At 27.8% G+C, this 18,377-nt stretch overlaps 2 protein-coding genes across 2 annotated transcripts; one reads left to right on the top strand and one right to left on the bottom strand.

Annotated features, from left to right (window-relative positions):
• Positions 1-767: 767 nt before the first annotated feature.
• Positions 768-1,490, bottom strand: K444DRAFT_515323 (uncharacterized protein; the record flags this gene model as incomplete). The annotated part of the gene is made up of 1 exon (XM_024873585.1): positions 768-1,490. A coding segment is annotated over one exon (723 nt), but the record flags the coding sequence as incomplete, so codon positions are not given.
• A 14,983-nt stretch (positions 1,491-16,473) lies between these two features.
• On the top strand, positions 16,474-18,034 carry K444DRAFT_551118 (S-adenosyl-L-methionine-dependent methyltransferase). Its single transcript, XM_024876529.1, has 4 exons — positions 16,474-16,822; positions 16,883-17,208; positions 17,281-17,779; positions 17,852-18,034. Exons 1-4 carry the CDS (start codon positions 16,626-16,628, stop codon positions 17,865-17,867), a joined length of 1,038 nt encoding a protein of 345 aa, XP_024744530.1. The 5' UTR covers positions 16,474-16,625; the 3' UTR covers positions 17,868-18,034.
• The last annotated feature ends 343 nt before the right edge of the window (positions 18,035-18,377 follow it).

The raw sequence follows: 18,377 nt of genomic DNA, 5'->3' as shown, positions 1-18,377 counted from the left end.
TAAGCTTCTTATAATTCAATATTAAAGATTTCTTTCTTTAATTAAATATAATAATTAATAATGAAATAAGCTATAATATTTCTAATATAACCTTAATTTTTTTAAGAAAAATCTTAATTATATTATTATATTTTATAAAAAAGCAAATTTTAGACTTTATTAAAATTACTTATATATAGCTCGAAATTTAGAAAAAGATATTATAAATATTAATTTTGTAATAAGAAATGTAATACTTTTTTTAAATAAAATGTTTTTATTATATTATTTAATAACTTTAAAAAGAACTCGCTATTATTAATTCTTTATATAAGAAATAATAATAATAATATAATAGCTTTGATTTAAGTTATTGTTTTTTATATTATTATTTCAACTTTAAAGTAGTTAATTATATATTCCCTATTAACTATTATTAAACCCTATTATAATTTTAGTATAAAAATAAAAAAGTATACTTGCTTTAGGGAATAGAAATAAGGCTTAGAACTCCCAGAATCAGAATAATGGCTAGTTGTCACCAAGTAGTCGTTTACTTACATCCTTCGGTGCCCAGTTCAGGAGACAAATCAAATTTCCAGACTACTTCAATTGGACGGTTTGGCCCGCCTTCTGGAGCAATGCCAAAAGGTAGAGTGATGTTTGCACAGACTAAAGGCAATGCTTCTTCAAAGCGTGTACTTAAGCGAAGGATAGTCTAACATAACCCTTTCTAAGAGTGCCTCGAGCCTTGTTGTCAACCAACGGTCAATATGGCAAACAAAAGCTCACACAAGATCTGGGTATGGACAATAAGACCTCTTGTTCTCATCAAGAAGATAGTATTGACGACTCTCTGTCGTCCCCGGCTCACCATAATGCGCCACGTCAGGACTGACCGGAATCTCATCAAACTCAGCAACCAGAGCTCTAACTTTCTCACACGCTCCATAACGTTTCGCAGGAGTATTAAACAGGATATCGAAGATCCATTTCGGCTGCATCACGATTACTAGGTTTGGCGTATATCGAGATTGTCGTTTGGAATGCGCGGGCGTGAGGACGGCCGGGAACCATGGAACCCCGTCGAAGCAGAAGGCCCATTTATTTGTGCTTGTGTCTGTTGGGATATCTTCCGGCCAAGGCTTGGTGTCAAAGACTCTGAGACCTCGTAGGAAAGCCCAAAATTCGAGGTTGTATTGTTCGACCGAGCGTGGTGTAGGGGTGGTGGGCGGCGCTAGTACCACGAGCGTGGTGTTGGGGCCGCATGATCGAGACAAAGGGAGGTATTGGCGTAACGCCTTGCCAATTAAACGCACATTGCGTGGTTCCGAGGGATCGTCGGATTCGATGAAGACGTAGCGTTGATCGTTGGATTTGTAGCCCTTGGTAGCGTAGACACATGGGAAAGTTTTCATTCCGTACTCTTTGGAGAGAAGCACAGTGGCGAGGTCGTCATAAACCTTCCGCTGCCAAGTTCCTGTTGCATATGTTTTCTCGATTTGATTTCTAATTCCTGTCAGTAACAATGCAATGACTGGCAAAAGACAATTTATGATTCCTTACTTGTCCATAATTAAGAATTTTTCATGTTCCGCTGCGGTAAGTTCGTTGGTATTTTTAGATGTTGTATTCGAGATGAATACTTCGAGCACACGACGAAGACTCTTCATCGGGTGCAGAAAGGAGGCACGAATATTTTGGGGCCTTAGGTAGTCTGACAGCCAGGCTGCCGAAAGACCCAGGAGGAAGACGATACCGTAAGCTGTAAAGTTCATAATTGTGGATTGAACAGATTAAAAGATTTGATTTAGTTCAGAAATTTCGAGGTAGAGAAGTAATAACATATGAGGAGACTCGGAATGTTTATAAAGTCATCTGGAACTAGAAATTTCGTCGTACAGTGAGCAACGCCGATGGATTGTCTACCATTACGAGATGACGGCCATTTAGGCCAAGTTGGTTACAAGTGTTACAGCCATGGCACCACTTTCCATAATTAATTAGTGCGTGCCTTCTACATTGGGCTCTCACCGCCGGTAAGCTGAGTGCAGGGCGATTTGTAACTTTTAGTCACACGCCTCAAGCTTATATTGAGTAGTGGCGAGAGATTGGTAGCGCATCCCCTGCATAGTTTATAGCTCACTGTTTACGAGACCTGCATGGAATCTTGCATGGAAATCCCCTTTCTAATGGGAGATGTTTCAAGAGGCTGTTCTGTGTTAACTAGTTAGTGGCAATGACGAGCTTATTTAGGGCCTGATCTACAGAATTGAGAATTCTTCTGCCCCGCTATCTTACGTTTCATATCATCGCCTTTAGCATGGTTGCATTGAATCTCATTGTGGGGTGTCTTCGAGGTATTGGAAACTTTTAGGCGCTGTCTAGATTTCATTAAGGCAAATTAGGATACATGAATTCCATTTAGGGTGATATTAGATGCTCTGCTGTAGGCTCATGGCAGATACTTGCAGTAAGCTCTGACTCCCTGTGACAGCTACCTTGCATTAAATTGCGCATATGATCTGCTTAGCGGTTTTCTTCCTTGCACGTCTATCAACGACTTTACTCGCACTCAGTCCAGGGAAAGATGACTGCACTCGCCGAGTCGCTGTTAGAGCGGATGCACGACCTAGCCGCAACATAAAGTATGTGCCTCTATTATCCACAATAATCTTGAACCGGAAGTGTGTTTCCCCTTCCCCGGCTGCATGGACAAGGGACAGACCAACATACCGTACTGTAATCGAAAATGAATAGGGCACGGGGCCGATCCGAGTAAGCTCGGCCCGCTTTGACTATTGCACAACATACATTCCTTGCATTATTTCCCGACCAGACTCGCAATTGATGTCCTTGACATCCAATTGATTGGAAACGTGGGCAACTTCTCATGTTGTCATATGTTAGTAGTCCCGAGTTGAGCCGAGTGCCCCGCACCCGCCTTAGAGTTGTCTCCAACGTGCCGAGGATACGCGGCACTCTAATTTAATTATTCGGCTTCAAGCACTGCGGCGGAGCCTATATCTGTTTAGCTGCGGCCAGGTGCGCACTTCCACAACCAATAATACCGCGAATTAGAGGGAATCAGAAGTAGATCGAGAATTAGAACTTATGATTCGCTGCAAAAGCTCGCTTAAACACGCACGGACAAGTGCACAGATAAACCATTCATTGGGCACTACGGAGGTAAGCCCATAAGTATTACGACGCCACCACAAGGGTGTGAACGCCACACGCAACTCAATTTCAACACTCATAACTTTTCCTATATATAACCAAAAGCCTTTATTTAAATACTAAAATAATCCCTAAGAGGAGATCTATATATTTATCTATTTTTTGTGCTTTGGTAGTGCGTTGTAGTTATAATATAAGGTGGTAAAACTGAGATCCCTGCAGGTGGCGTCGTAATACTTATGGGCTGTATCTCTATGGTAGGGATCAAACACACCTACTTCGTAATACTATCGCGGCATCTTATTTATTTAGAAACTGACAGAGCATTGGCTCAATGCCCCTTCAGGCAATCTGGCGGAATAACTAATATAGAAGAGTTTACTAGCCAATGCCCATACTACTTTACTGCCCACTTGTGACCTTATCGAAATACCAAAACTATATAAAAGTACTTAGAAAATCCCCAAAACTTCATAGATTATCCCTTTATCAGGTGAGATATTAGCCGCGCCAGCGGCCGTACAAATGCGGATGGCTTGATTAGAAGAGACGGCTGTATTCTGACTAAACAGGGGATGGTCGCGTGTGGCCGCTAGCAAGCTAATGTCTCACCAGACGAAGGGATAGAGAATACTCTGAGGAGTCTGAATATAGCGTTTATTTCCCCAAGATGAATTGTTATTATTATCAAGTCTAAGTTTGAGTAGTTAAGTAATATTGGGGTTATCCTTTTATAAACGCCAGATTTATTCATTTCCTTGACTTTATCCTAATAAGAAAGTAGCTAATTATTAAAATGGGATTAATATATTAGTATAAAATCGATATATTAAGAATTAATAGTAAGTAGAATAACTAGATATAACAGAGTGAAGTCTGAAAGCAGAGGGGAAAGTAATTAAAGTAAGGGTCTTTATTCCTATTACTTATTAGTAATATTAATAATACTAAGCCCGCTTTCTCTAATATATTATAAATTAGCTAATAAAGTAAAGTAATTAAAATAATAATATATTAGTAAACTTAGTAAGCTTTATAAGTAATATATAATAAATAAAAGTAATAAGTATTAAATTAGTAATTAAATCTAATATTAGAAGAAGTAATAAGTTAGCTAAAATAATATATTAATTTAATATATCTTCTTTTTATAATTAAAGTTTAATATTAATAAGGCTAATAAGTTCTAGCCTTAACTATAATAGTTTAAAAGCCGGTCTAGTAAATAATTTTAGTACTAATATAATTTCTAATAAAATTATATCTAATATTAATATACTTGATTTTTTTTTATAAAAATCGTGTATTTATAACTAGATTTATTTCTATTTTAATTAAGCTTATAAAAATTAATATTTCTTTAAATAATTACTTTAGTTATAAGGCTTCTTTAATTACTAGTATTAAAATAATATATTTAGTTATTATAATAGCTCTAATAATAGTTTTTTTTATTTAATATTAGTTTAGCTAATAAAATTACTACTTAGAGTAAAAACCATATTAGAAATTAATTTATAATTAGTATTTAAATATCTAATAAGCCTTTTATTAAATAAAGTATTATATAAAATACTTATATTAAATAATTCCTTAATATATTATATTATATAAAGCCTTAAAATATAAATTAAAACGGCTTAAATAATTATAATAAAGCAGAAATAAAGTTTTAAAGCTAAAGAAAGCTATATAAGTAATTTAGTTCGACTTTAATATTTCGTAATATGTTACGTGGCACCAGTCACCTGGTGCCACTGCACGTGACTTAGCGTGCAGCCAGTGCTTCCTTAGCCCGGCAGACAGCCTTTAGTTCAATTCAAGCTCTTTACTACTACTATAATATCACCTTATTATAATATAATATTAATATTTATTTTATTAAATATTATAAGTTTAGTTATTAAAGTAATAATAAATATATAATCTTTTATCTAATACCTTAAAAATATATTTATAAAATATTAATTTTAATATAAAAACGCTAAATTATCTTATAAATATATAATTTCTATATTTAGAAATATTTTAATTTCTCTTATATTAGTTATATTAAATTTTTAATATTATTAATATAATTTATATTTTTTCTAATAATTATTATATTATTCGCATAAATAATAATTAAAAAAATAACTAATTAATCTTATATTTCTAGTAAATATAAAGTACTAAATTAATAAATAATTACTAGAACTTAATAAAATAAAATAATTATTTAATTATTTAAAATTAAATTCTAGAAACTTATTTCAAGCTATAAATATTCTTTTATAAGTAATAAATAAGGTTTATTTCTTTAATAAAACCAAGAGATTATTTTATATAATATTTCTCTTCTAATTCGTTATATAAAAATATTTATTAAATATAAAGCCTGTATTTAATTACTAAAGCTAATATAATTTAAATAATAAAAAGCTTAATTATAAAAGCAAAGGTTTTAAAATAGTTTATATTATATTTTTATATATAATTTTATATTATAAATATAAACTTATAATATTTATTAAACTTATTTTTAAAGACTTAATAATATTTTTATATTATTAAATTCTAGATATAGTTTTATAAATAGAAATCTAGTTTCTTCTTAATTAAAGGTTTCTAAAAATAGATATTTAAACTAGAGAAAGCTTTTTTAATTAATAATAGAAGTTTAAAAGCTTTTATATTCTAAATACTAATTATTAAAATATAATAATTTATTTATTTCTCGGTAATTTTAATTAGTTTTAAATCTCTAGAAAGTAATTTATTTCTAAAACTAATTATTTTAGATACTTTCTAATTTATAAAACATTATTTAAAAATATTTATAAATATTATAAGTTTTTAATTATTCTTTTTAAATAAGGGTTTAAAGAACTAACTTAGATTAGAAATGCCCGAAATTATATTATATAATGTATTTGTAATAATATTTCTTTTAATATTAAAGTAATTTTCTTTATTATTATTAGTATAGCTATTTCTTTAGGAATTATATATATAATTACAGGACTCAGGATACGGGATATAAGTAATGAGATATGGGTAATAGGATATGAGATACGGGATATAGTTATATAACCTTATATCCTATAAATAATTTAACTAGTAGATTAGACTTTATTAGGCTTAGTAGATTTAGAGATTATATATTAATACTATAATACTATAATTCTTATTTCTAAATAATAACTACTTTACTAACTTTAATATACCTGTATTTCATATATATTATATAATAGTATTATATATTACTAGTAAACTAATAATTATTTTTTAATAAATAATTAAGCTATTATTTTCTAATATTAATAATAGTAATATTTTTATAATTTAAGTCGGAATTATCTAAATTATTACTAAAGCTATTATAATAATTTCTAGTAGTTTTAATTAGTTTTTTATATAACTAAAATACTAGATTTAAAAAAGAAATACTCTTAATATATTTTTTAATAATATAATAATTAGAAATAAAAAATACTTGTTTATATAAGTTTTAAATTTAATATCTAGAATTATTATAACTAATAAAAATACTTTTAAAGGCCTTAATTATATATTTATATTATAGAACTATTTCTTTAAATATATAAATATATATAAATTAAATATATTTAATTTAGTTTTATAAAATACTTTATATAAAGTTATATTAATTTTAGATAAATAATACTAATTATAAATATAAATCTCATATATAATAGCTTTCTTTTAAATCTTATATAATAAGCCCAATTATTTTAGCTTTATATACTTTAATTTAATAATTATATATATATATATATTATATTTAGAAATACTATTTTATTTAAATATATAAGTAATAATTAATTTCAAGTAAATACTTTTTAATTTATATTAGTTCCTAATTTAATTTAATATAAATTCTAAAGTATTATTAAAATATAAATTATTATATAATATTTGAACTTTTTATAAAAAAATAAAAAATATATAAGTATTTTTACTAAAAAAAAAGCTACTTTTAATAACTCTTATATATTAATTATAATATATTTTCTTAAAAGCTAAATTAATTATATTAGTTCTAATAATATTATTTATAATATAAGAATTATAATTAAACAAGTTTTAAATTTTAAATTAGAGCTTATTAATATAATTTACTAATTTTAAAATATATTTTATATTTAGATAATTATATTTCTAATATTAGATTTCTAAAAAAGCTAATATATTCGATTTTAATAATTTTAAAGTATTCCCTAAATTAAATTAATTATATATACTAGTTATTATAATTATTTTATTATTAATAATATAAGCTTTTTTAATAAAAAATTAATACTTTTTCTAGTTTAAGTAATTTTAGAAATTAATAATAATAATATATTATAAAATTAAAAGCTATATAATACGTTTTTTTAGTTATATTTTTAATTTAGAAATAATTAATAGAATTATAAAATTATTATTAAAAGTAATAAGAAATAATTTCATATTTTTATAAGTATTAAAAAAGCTTTTATTTCTCGAAAAGTAATTTATAATACTCGAATTAATATATTAGATATTTATAAAATTATTATTAAATAATTAGTTATTAAATAAGGTACTAAATATTAATTTTCTAATAATTAATTTTCTTAGTAATTTAGCCTTTTTTATAAATAATTAATAAAGCTAATAATACTTTCTAATTAGTAAAATTAAGGTTTTTTTTATTAGAATTAAAGTAATTTCACACTATCTTATATATAATATAATCTTTAATATTATATCTTTTAAATTTATAAAATATATAATATATATTTAAATTTTATTTTAGTTTTTTATTATTTAAGTAGTTTTATTTATTTCCTTATATAATTAATATCTTAAAATTAATATTTAAATTGAAATTAGGGAATTTAGTTTTAAGTTTTTTTTCTTTAATAAAAGTATTTGCTTTAAGTAATTCTAGCTTTAATTTATTAATATTTGCTTTAATAAAATTCAGAAAGAATTTATATAAGTTATATTTCTTTAATAATTTATAAATCAAATATTCGAATATAGAAAAATTCGAAATTAATTAATTTATTTCCTTAATTTCAATTACTTTATAACTAATATAATTAATAAAGTTATTTATTTCTTTTATATTATTAAATATAATAGTTTCTATTTATTAAAAATATAGGGCTTTCTTTTAAGCTATTAATTATTTAGCTTTAACTTAAATCTAGCTTTAAACTTATTATATAAGCTTAATTTCCTTAAATTATTACTAGATATTATAAGTAATAAGTAAACTTAGTATTATTTTAATAATTATTACTTAATAAGTAATTAATTTATTATTATTTTAAGCTAAAATAAAAATAAAAGCCTAATTGAAATTAATAAATTATTATAAATCTTTAATAATAAAAAGATTTATAATATTAGTTATCTAGAAATATATATTATTATTCGGAAAAAACTCGATTTTCGTATTTTTATAAGTAATATAAATTAATTTTTTTTTGGAATCTAATATATTAGAGTTTGTAAAGAATTTCTAATTAAAAATAGCTATATTTTTAGTGAATTTTGCTAATATAAAGCCAAACTAATAAAAGTAATTTACTAAAATTAATAATTTCAATAATTTTTTGGAAAGGGACGAGTAAGTACTAAGGTTATATAATACTTTGAATTACTTGTAAGTACTTAGTAAAGCACTAGCCGGGCTTAGAACCTATTAAAATAGTATTAATATATTAATATAAAGTCGATATATTAAAAGTTAATAATATATAAAATAACTAGATATAGTAAAGTAAAGTCTAAAAGTAAAGAAGAAAGTATTTAAAGTAAGGGTCTTTATTTCTATTACCTTTTAGTAATATTAATAATACCGAGCTTGCTTTCTCTAATATATTATAAATTAGTTAATAAAGCAAAAGTAACTAAAATAATAATATATTAGTAAGCTTAGTAAGCTTTATAAATAACATATAATAAATGAGAATAATAAGTACTAAACTAGTAATTGAACCTAATACTAGAAGAACTAGTAAGCTAGCTAAAGTAGTATACTAATTTAATACTAATTACTTGCTTAATAAAGTATTTAGCTCCTTTTATCTTATATTAGTCTCTAGTAGCTTCCTATAAATAGATCCCGAAGGCTCTCTTTACCGAGGCCTCTAATTCCTATACTACTAATACCCCGATTTTTAATTATATTTATATATTATACTTAACTTTTAGTATTATTTTAGATATTAGAAATACTATATTTAATTAGGGCTAGATTCTGGAACTAATAGTATTAAGGTTTAATTATAAATCGAAAATTAATTATATATATTACTTGCTATTATTATTAGTAATAAATATATTTTAATATTAATTATTTATTATTTATAAAGTTTAGGGGAATTAATATACTAAAAATTACTCGGTTACTATAGTAATTTAGCGCTTTTTAGTAAGCCTCACCTAATTTTAATTACTTCCAGAAATTATAATTTTATATTTATTTTATTAATAATACTACGAAAATTATTAAAACTATTAAAATAACTATAATTCTCTATAAATCTATTAAGATACCTCGCCCAAGAATAAATCTAGACCTAATCCGAGCTTATATTATTAGCTAAATACGGGCCTACTATATAACTAAAGAAATCGCCTAAAATATTAAAACTATTTTTAGTTAGATAATCTTAAAAAGAATAATTTATTAATAACTATAATTCTGGAGTATTTATAAATATATAATTACTCAAGATATACTAAATCTATATACTTAGATTACTATACTATTTAGGATAAGCTATATTAATAATAAGATAGTTATTAAGCTTTAGTATTACAGATATAATATTAATAAATTTCAAGTAATATATCTATAAAGAGAGATTGGGCTTCTATAATAAATAGGTATATTTAAGAGAAAAGAAAGAAATATTTAGCTATTTAAAGTCCTATAGGAAGAGCTTAATAATGACTGAATTAAAGGCTATAAGCAGAGGCTTTTATATAACTATTTCCGAAAAAATAACTAATTAGTTATTTAGTATTTTTTTCTCTTATTTTCTATTAATTTCTTATAATTTCAGTTTATAAATATATAGTCTAATTAATTAGGTTTTATATAGAAATACCTTATTTATAATATTATATATTCTTAACCCCGAAGCTATTATTTAATAAATAAGAAGAATATAATTAAATAAGAGGAAGTATATTATATTTAGCCCGGATTATATTTAGTTAATTAATAGATATAATAAGCTATTTCCATTTAATATTAATATTTATATATATATTAATACCTATTCTCGGGCTATTATTTGGGTTTATATTAATATATTAAATTATATATTTTATTTAGTAATATAATAATATCTTATAATTTATACTTAATTAGGTTATATTCCTATATTCTTTCGGGCTAATAAAGATAATAAGCTTCCTCTTATTATAGAGATATACTTTTACTTCTCTTATCTTATAGATTTTTTTATTCTTTATATCTAAGACTATTTCTATTTCGGGGAAAGTACTAAGAATTAGTATATTAAATCCTGGTAATAGGAGCTAGAGATTTCCTAATTATTTTAGTAATATATGAGTTAGGCTTTCCTATATTACTTATTATACTACTTTTTTTAATTAAAGCTATTCGGAATCTTATTCCGGTATATATATATAATTAGAGCAGATCCTATATACTAAAATTATATCTCGGGAAAGCCCTTTTTTCTTTACTAGTATCTGAAATAAGAGGTCAAATAGTATAGTTAATCTATAGATATAAATCTCTATAATAGAATTCTTAAGAATTACAAGTATTAGAATAAGATTTATGTATTTTTTTGGTTATTTAGCTTACTCTATATACTAATTTTCATAAATCTTAATAAGTACCTCTTACTAGTAATACTTAATTAGTATTACTAGACTTTACTTTCCTATAATATTAACCTTAATACTTTAAAGCTCTCGGATATTAGGGCAGGTAATAATACTTCTTTATATATTTATATATACTATATACTTTAAGCTATAATTTATAATTATATATATACTATAGTATTTCTAGTTCTAGCTAAATTAATTATTTTATATAGGAAATACGAGGCAGTTATTATAAGAGGAAGTACCCTGAGCGAAATCTTCTAGTCTAATCTTAATTTCCGAGTTCAGGTACTATAGAATAGTTAGACTTTCTAATCTATAGTACTACTAATTTCCCCGGAAGGCTTTCTTTATATTAGAAATAATGGCTTGGATTACGGGTAGTTTTAGGAAAAGTTAATTAGCTTAAATATATAAGATATATATCTCTCTCTCTAACTTCTTTATTATTTACTTATAGAAATCATTTTCTAGCTATTTATATAACTAATTCTATATCTCAAACCCTTTAATTTCCCTTAAAATTTCAATTATAATATCCGAACTAACTTTAATTAATCTTTCGAAATATATAATTCTATAATAAAACACCTGCCCAAATATAGCCCGAGATCCTAAAAAGTACTTCTATAGGTTTACTATTGAGTTCTATAATTAGTACTATACTTATAGACCTAATAGTACCGAATCTGGTCTATAAGCCTCTATTTCTATTACTTATTTTACTACTCCTATATAACCTGGCATTAGCTAGCTTCCTATAATATCCGGTAGTATTTTAGCTTCTTTTTTTTTTCTTGGCTAGCCTATTTCTAGTATCTATATCTCTTAATATCTGTCCTCCGGATCTACTTTAATAAGTAGCCCTTAGTAAGTTCTAGTATTTTATCTATCTCGTCTCTTTTTTTTTAGATTTTATATTCTCGGAAATAGAGCCAATTTTACTAATAATAGCCCTTCTAATATAGTAGGATCTCAAATAATCCAGAATACTAGATACCGAGATAATCTAATTACTATAATATATAATTCTCCTTATACTAGATAACTTCTTATCTCTTAATATATAGGTAACCTTATAGAGCTATTTTCTATTATTTCTATAATCTTAATATAGCTAATAAGTAATTCTAGTAAGAAAAGAAGAAAAAGTAAGGTATAATTAGTATTAGAGAAGTTTCTAATATACTAGATTATATATAAGTTCGAGTATATATTACTAGATATTTATTAGGAAAGTACTAAGATATAATTAAAGTATAGGAAAGCTAGTAAGTATATTTCTTCTTCTTTCTTATATTATATAACTACTAATATTTATAGCCGAGTATATTTACTACTTTTAAAACTATACTATTTTCTCTATTAAGGAGTTTTTATTAGAATATATTTGGCTAATATTTAAAGAATACCGGTTTTATAGTTATTTATAATATAATAATTATATTACTTTCTAATCTCAAAAGAAGTAGTTTGAGCTTTATTCTAGTAATAAAGAGAATCCTAAGTCCTATAATATTACTTTATTAATAATCCAATTAGTTAGGAAGTATATTTATAGCTTTAAATTATTACTTACTAATATCCGGGGATTTAAAGCAAGTATTACTATATGAATATCAAGTAATATATCCGACTATAATGCTTTTAGAGTATTTAATTATACTAAGTATAAAGAGCTAACTTGGCTTAGTTATATTCTTGATTCTAATAATTTCTTTTTTATAAACTCCAGAATATAATTAGTTACTTTGGGAAATGAAACTTCTAAAGTAACTTTTGGGGTAAATAGATTAGAATATAAAACTTCTAGTTCTTCTATTATTATTAATCCTCGGGCAGAGTTTGTAATAATTTTATAAACCTATCTCTTTTCTTATTCTTTTTTTCTAATATATATTTATCTGGGATCCCGATTTACTAGTAAACTCTAACCTAACTACGAATTAATCTGCCTCGGAAAAGCCTACTATAGGTTCGTCTAATTACCTAATTTCTATATCCTTATTAGAATCTAATATACCTATATTAGAAGAGCTATCTCTTAGATCTTCTAATTCCTTTCTAGAGTCTAATAACTATCCGCTGCCTTTAACCTAACTACCTATTTCTACTCTTACTACTAATACCAAATATCGGAAAATAACTATTTCCCGCTAGTACCTAGAGATAATTAAGCCTATTTCTCTTAAGTAATTCTATTATATAACTCATATAAAACATATTACTAAGCCTATTAACTATAAGAAATAATTAGATCTTTTACTATAATTAGATCCAAGCTATATTTAGTTAGAACTTATTTATTTACTTGGCTCTTAACTAGCTATTTCTGGAGTTTTAGTTTATCTTATAGAATTGAGACTAGATAATTAAATTCCATATATTTTTCTATATATAAAAACTATACTTTTAGGTATTTTTAAGTATATAAAATCCCCCTATTTACTATATAACTAGGCTTTATTTATTGAGTCTTTCTTCTATTAGCTAGTTTATAATTAACTAGCTTTATAATTCTTTTTCTCCTTACTATTTTATACTTCTCTTTTAGTAATTTCTTTATATACCTAAACTTATATTTATTTATATCTCTTATTTTATAATTAGCTCTCTTATCTTGCCTCTTATAGTTACTATATATACTACTATAATAATTCTCTAGTTTAATATAGCCTATAAAGATTCCTTACTTGTTTATATACTTTTTATATGAGTTAGTAGTCTATAAAACTTTACTAAACCTAATTAGGAAAGTCCTATAGCTAGGCTAGCTAAATAACTTACTAGTATTAAATTAGAATAGCTTTAAAAACTCGATAATTATATAGTACTTTACTAATTAGAAAAGTATCTATATAGTTTATATTATAGTTCCGAAATTTGGGAAGTTTTTTAGATACTTAATTAATACTAATAATCCTATTTTACTTTACTATTATCCTATAAGCCCAGAGCTAATTATATTAGCCCTATATATTATCTAGTAAGAGAAGTAGCTTACCCGGATAGTAGTAACTTGAAGTTCGCTCTTATTATTAACTAGGAAATTATCTTAATTTATATAAGTAGCTATAGTAATTATATTAAAGAAGGATATTAAGGTATTAAGGAAATAGAAGATAAAGGCAGCTAGTATAGGCCTTAAATCTGGATTATTTTTTAATAGATTATTTTTATTTAAAATATACCAAGAGCTTATATAGAGATTATATAATAATAGGAAAATAGTTATAAGAAAGAAAAGTCAGGTAATATAAAGGGGTCTTTAAATAATCGGAGCAAGAAAGTAGTTAATATAAAGTAAATATTATATAATTTATCCTATATTTCTATAACTTTTCTATTATTATAATTACTTACTTACTTATATATATATATCCCTCTTTTCCTCTTTTTTTATTTCTTTTCTTAATATATAAAATACCAAACTAGAAGCTCTATAATAGAAAGATTACTATTAACTACTTTTACTAGTATAAGTATAACTAAAACCTTTATTTTTTATATTAATTTTATATATACTTTTATATTATTAAGCGGAATTAGTAGTATTATATTTTTAATCTCTATAAAAAATCCCGATATAATAATAATAGGCTATATAATAGTAAATAAAATAGTTCTTTTATTCGGATATTTAGATAGAGAAATATATATATATTTCTATTTAAATAAGCTAAAAGATAAAATAATTTTTTACTATTATATATATTCTTACTATTAATATTATTTTAAAATTTAGCTCCTAAATTTATATTATTATAAAGTACTAAAGGTTAGTATTTTAGTATTAGAAAAACGAGGCTAGTTAATATAAATAAATTTAATTTCTAGACTATATATAATCTATATTATATACCGACTCTAATATTCTTATTATATAGCTAGTTAATAAATACTATAGAGATTTCAAGTTTCTGGTAATTAGTAGTATTTTTATATTAATTGGGGTAAGGTAGAATAAGGTGAGAAATACCAAAAATTACAGGAAAATTGTCTGAAAATTAGTAATTATAATATATAATAACTACTTCTTCCAAAAATGGATATTTCTCTCTTTTCCTCTTACTCTTTTATTTTCTTTATCTATATTCCGGTATATAAATAGAAAGCCTACGGGATAGAGTATAGTAAGGTAGAATATAATAGAATAAGGTAAGAAATACCCGAAAATCGCCTGAAAATTACCGAAAATTAGTATTCCCGATATATAGTAACTACTCTCTTAAATCTATATATATATCTTCTTCTCTTTATCTATATTCTAGTATAAGGATAGAAAATTTATAGAGAAGCTGGAAATAGTAAGGTTAATAGCAAGTAAAGAGTTAACTATTATCTTGATTTTCTATACTAATTTTATATATATATATTAGTACTATAAAGCTAGATTAGTAGTATTTTATTCTTAATATATTTTGACTAATTAGATTTAATAGTAAATACTTATTAATAGTAAATGAACTAATACTTCTATCTGAATATCTATAGCCTAGAAATACATATATTTCTAAGGCTTAAAGAGGTATATAAATGAGACGAATTATTTGCTATTACGTATATCTCTGTTATTAATTTAATATTAGATAAATCTGTCTGGTTTCCAGTACTGCAAGGCATTGGGGAGGGGGAGTGAGTCACGTGAATAATAGGCTTTATACCCCTACAATCCATTAACTTGAATTATTCTTAGAATTAATACTATCTGCTTTACCCAATTAGCCCAAAATGACTTAAATATATCCAATGAGGCTTGGATATTACGTATTAGTAATAGAATCATTAATTATTAAATTTTGATTTTCTAGTATTGAGTGTGATGTACGCAAATGCATTATGCAATGTCATTTCGGGGTTTTGGCAGGAGCATCGCTATCGGCCTCGGTACTCTCGTGCGCTACCGTACTCATCAGAGCCGGGAGTTTAAGTCGGAATGAGGCTCGGGTGCGACCGCGACGCGCGGTTCTCGAATTATGAAGGGGTTTCACAGCGTTAGCTTCCACGGACCATTTTTTCTTTCCCTTGACTTATTTTTCAGGCTCGGCGATTGAAGGCCGGGGTTGTCCTCAAACGCAGTATGATTTCGCAGTGGTTTGCGGAGAAGCTGACCACATCGGTCCCACTTTCGTACATGTACGTCATATCTGTACTCGTACGGCAAGGTCCGACAGCAATGTGTTTTTCCAGCCGAATTGGCATGCCTGTGCATACATTCGATTACTCGCTCAGCACCTGACTGAGGAGGTCCTTGTCTCTATGCACTATCTTCCGTTTGCCCCCGTGTCACATGGCAAATGTTGGAAGTGAGGTGTGATGAAAGTCTGAGTCAGGTTCGATTCCATTCTCACCTCTAGCGCCATCTAGGCTGAGAAAAGGAAGTAAAATGGGCGCACTTGGGTGGCACGTACTGGTTTTGTGCACCTTTGCCAGTTTACGGTAATGACAAGGCTTTGTCATGTTACGAAACCTTCAATATTGAATATCCCCTAGAAGTATCTTATAGCATCTTATATGAATGCCGAGCTGTCTGTTATGAGCATGCATCAGTTTTTTTGGGTTACTTCATTCAGCTTTCAATCCTTCCAAGCCTTCACCATATTGAAACCACATTCATGGCTAAGAACGGGGATTTCTCGGCAGAGGCTGATGCGGCGTTCTTTGCATCCTACGACGGACTCCCGGTGCATGAGAAAATGATCAAGGACGAGATACGGACAGAGTCCTATTTGAACGCGATGGAGGACAACCCACATTTATTCAAGGACAAAATTGTCCTTGACATCGGCACCGGGACTGGAATCTTGAGCATGTAAGTTTAAACAGATACTCAAACATCTCGGCGGACGATATGTCTGATAATTATGAACAGGTTCGCTGTCCGAGCGGGAGCGAAGCATGTCTATGCCATAGATGTCTCGAATATGATTGACAACGCACGCAAGATGGCGGAGGTGAATAATATGTCTCACAAGATTACCTTCATTAAGGCTAGAGTGGAAGAAGCCAAGCTTCCAATGGTCGACATCATCGTGTCGGAATGGATGGGCTTTTGCTTGCTCAGCGAGATCATGCTAGATTGTCTGCTTTACGCAAGAGACAAATTTCTTGTTCCAGGTGGGCTCGTGTTCCCTGACAAAACTTCGCTGCATATTGCAGGAATTGAGGATGGGGAGAGGATGAGTGGCAAGGTAGACTGTAAGCTATAGTCACTTTTTCTTCGGTGTTTGAGAATAGCAAAGTTCTGACTGTTGCTATTATGGCCTCTAGATTGGAACAACGTCTACGGTCTAGATTTCAGCCCCGTCAAACCAGCAGCGATCAGCAAAGGATTTCTCAGAACGCCAGACTCCAGTGCTGTGATCACAAAAGCCACCTGTGTCCTCGATCTTGATCTTCAGACAGTCCAAATCTCGGACTCCACTCTTAAATCCCTTCCTTTCCAACTCGCAGCAAATCGAGATGACACCGTGCATGCATTCCTTGCCTGGTTCGACTACGAGTTCACCGCTGGTCTTGAACCAGTGTGGGTCTCTACCGGGCCATTTTCGCCACCTACTCATTGGAAGCAGACCGTGTTCTATCTTGAGAAGCCGGTGAAAATGAGGAAGGGTGACGCTATCACGGGTGAGGTTTCATTTGAGCAGTACCAGAGAGATCTCAATGTGAGATTCTCCTACAAATATGAGTCGAGCTCAGCAAACGGTGTGAATGAAACCAACGGCTTCAATGGAATGAATGCTGTCAGTGGGTTTGGCCTTTATAAGGTGTACGTATCCACAACAACTGTTTTTATCATACCTGACTTCAGGAGACTTCACTAATATCATTTTTGCTAAAGGGACGCGGTAGAATAAATGCTTCGCACCAAATATTAGTGCTAACGCGCAAATTCAAGTTTGTCAAAGCCATGTCTTTAGAAAAGGGGTGCTATGTGCAAAGGAGGATTTATGGGACTAGTCTGCTGGGCCTTCTATTTATTTAATAGAAACCTCAAGTCCTTCAATACAGAAGTACACATGGCATACAACCTGCATTTGCACTGAAAAAGTACAGATATAGAGATTTTGGCTCATATTTGGGTTGGTACATGGAACGATCTTCCGTGAATAACATCAGCAGCCCCCCTTGTCGCGCACTTTTGACTACTTTTCCTTTCAATTACGGCCTCGCCAAAATATTTCCCAATTGATCAACCGCCCGGGAAATTACCAACCAGAAGTCGGAATTATAAGATCAGTGAATGTGTCCTAATTGTCAGCGGAGATGTGGGGATTGCGGAAAGACGAAAGGATCAGATGTGCCAGCGAGATTTAGCGATTATTGTCTAACCTTAACGATTGCTAATTAACGATTACTGTTTACCC

This window comes from Hyaloscypha bicolor (assembly GCF_002865645.1).
Source record: "Hyaloscypha bicolor E unplaced genomic scaffold K444scaffold_10, whole genome shotgun sequence".
Lineage (NCBI taxonomy): Eukaryota > Fungi > Ascomycota > Leotiomycetes > Helotiales > Hyaloscyphaceae > Hyaloscypha > Hyaloscypha bicolor.
This window is presented reverse-complemented; position numbering and strand designations above follow the sequence as displayed.

What these genes read in the sequence shown, in the direction of transcription:
- K444DRAFT_551118 (XM_024876529.1), top strand. Translation starts at nt 16,626, where the DNA reads ATGGCTAAGAACGGGGATTTCTCGGCAGAGGCTGATGCGGCGTTCTTT. An exon ending in GGGACTGGAATCTTGAGCAT is followed by an intron (nt 16,823 to 16,882) that starts GTAAGTTTAAAC and finishes AATTATGAACAG; the next exon opens with GTTCGCTGTCCGAGCGGGAG. An exon ending in GATGAGTGGCAAGGTAGACT is followed by an intron (nt 17,209 to 17,280) that starts GTAAGCTATAGT and finishes TATGGCCTCTAG; the next exon opens with ATTGGAACAACGTCTACGGT.